This window comes from Pygoscelis adeliae, unplaced genomic scaffold (assembly GCF_000699105.1).
Source record: "Pygoscelis adeliae isolate BGI_AS28 unplaced genomic scaffold, ASM69910v1 Scaffold94, whole genome shotgun sequence".
Lineage (NCBI taxonomy): Eukaryota > Metazoa > Chordata > Aves > Sphenisciformes > Spheniscidae > Pygoscelis > Pygoscelis adeliae.
The window spans coordinates 61383-62645 of record NW_008824547.1 but is presented as its reverse complement, the minus strand read 5'-3'; the positions used below and the strand labels follow the sequence as shown (position 1 = coordinate 62645).

Here is a 1263-nt window from a genome sequence, read left to right as displayed (position 1 = left end):
TGGCGAAGGAAGAGTAGGCAATCCAGGTGACCACCATCTCCCCGTGCCCACCGCCCACCGTGCCAGCGGTGTCAGAGGAGTGCAAGTGGAAAGCGAAGAAGGGCAGCCAGCAGCACAAGAACTGTCCCACAATGAGGACCAAGGTGAGGATGGCCTTGTAGCTTCCCAAAAAGCGCTCCGGCGTCAGCCTGGGCAGCGGCAGGTTCCTGGTGGTGATGATGGTCACTTGGCTGGCAATGGAGTCGGATCGGTGTCTCGGCACAGCTACGTGTGCTGGCACGGGCACGTGCTGCAGGGATGCCATCCGGGCCACACGGTAGACACTGCAGTAGACAGCGAAGATGATGATGGTGGGCAGGACGAAGCAGACGATGCTGAAGATGATCACAAAAACCTTCTTGTGGGCCCCAGGGCTCCAGTAGACTGTGCAGCGGCTGGCGCTGGTGGCCCCATTGCCTTGAGGCCAGCCCACTAGTGCCAAGACAGTGATGAGAACAGACTTGACCCAAATGAAAATCACTCCGGCCACTGCCAGCCTGATGGTCATCTTGACCTCATACCTCATGGGGTGGACGATGTAGTAGTACCGCTCCACGCTGATGATAGAGATGGTAAGGATGGAGGCACTGATGAAGCAGACATTCAGGAATATCAAGGCCTGGCACTCGGCAATGCTGTAGATCACCCTGTTGAAGCAGGAGGAGCTGGAGATGATCCCCAGGGGCATGAGGAAAATGGCAGAGAGGAGGTCGACCACGCAGAGGTGGCAGACGAAGATGAACTTCCTGAGAAGGGGGGTTTTGAGAATGACGACCATCACCACAGTGTTGGCCACCAAGGCGGTGAGGGTGAGGAGGACCATGCAGAGGAGGCCCACCACCTCCTGGGCAATGGACTGCTCGGAGACGGAGAGTGGCTCTAGGCTGTCTGTGGTGTTCAGCCCCGTTCGGCTTGCCATCCCTCCCAAGGGCTAAGCCAGCAGCTCCGGTGCCTGGGCAGCAAGGGCTCTGCTCCTGCATCCCTTAGAGAGAAAGCCCATCACAACCACGGCCACTGTCTTCTCCTTGCCTGTTGGGGAGGGGAGCGGGGTGTGAAGGACAAGGACCAAAGGAAGAGCCACAGAGAAACCCGGAGACAACCTGAACCCCCCCGAGATGCTGGAGCAGGGAGCCATGCCTGGCGAGGTCACAGCACCCTGCCTAGCCCAGGGCTGGCGTCCCCAACCTGGCCAGGGACGGCACTGCCAGAACCTGCATCACCCGT

At 59.5% G+C, this 1263-nt stretch overlaps 1 protein-coding gene across 1 annotated transcript in view; it reads right to left on the bottom strand.

Annotated features, from left to right (window-relative positions):
• The window catches only part of GPR62 (G protein-coupled receptor 62), a 1278-nt gene extending 259 nt beyond the window's left edge, over nt 1–1019 (bottom strand). Inside the window, 3 exon segments of the mRNA XM_009321836.1 lie at nt 1; nt 4–971; nt 973–1019. The exon segment at nt 1 is cut by the window's left edge and continues 259 nt beyond it. Coding sequence (XP_009320111.1) covers nt 1; nt 4–971; nt 973–1019 — 1016 coding nt within the window.
• Nucleotides 1020–1263: the final 244 nt, after the last annotated feature.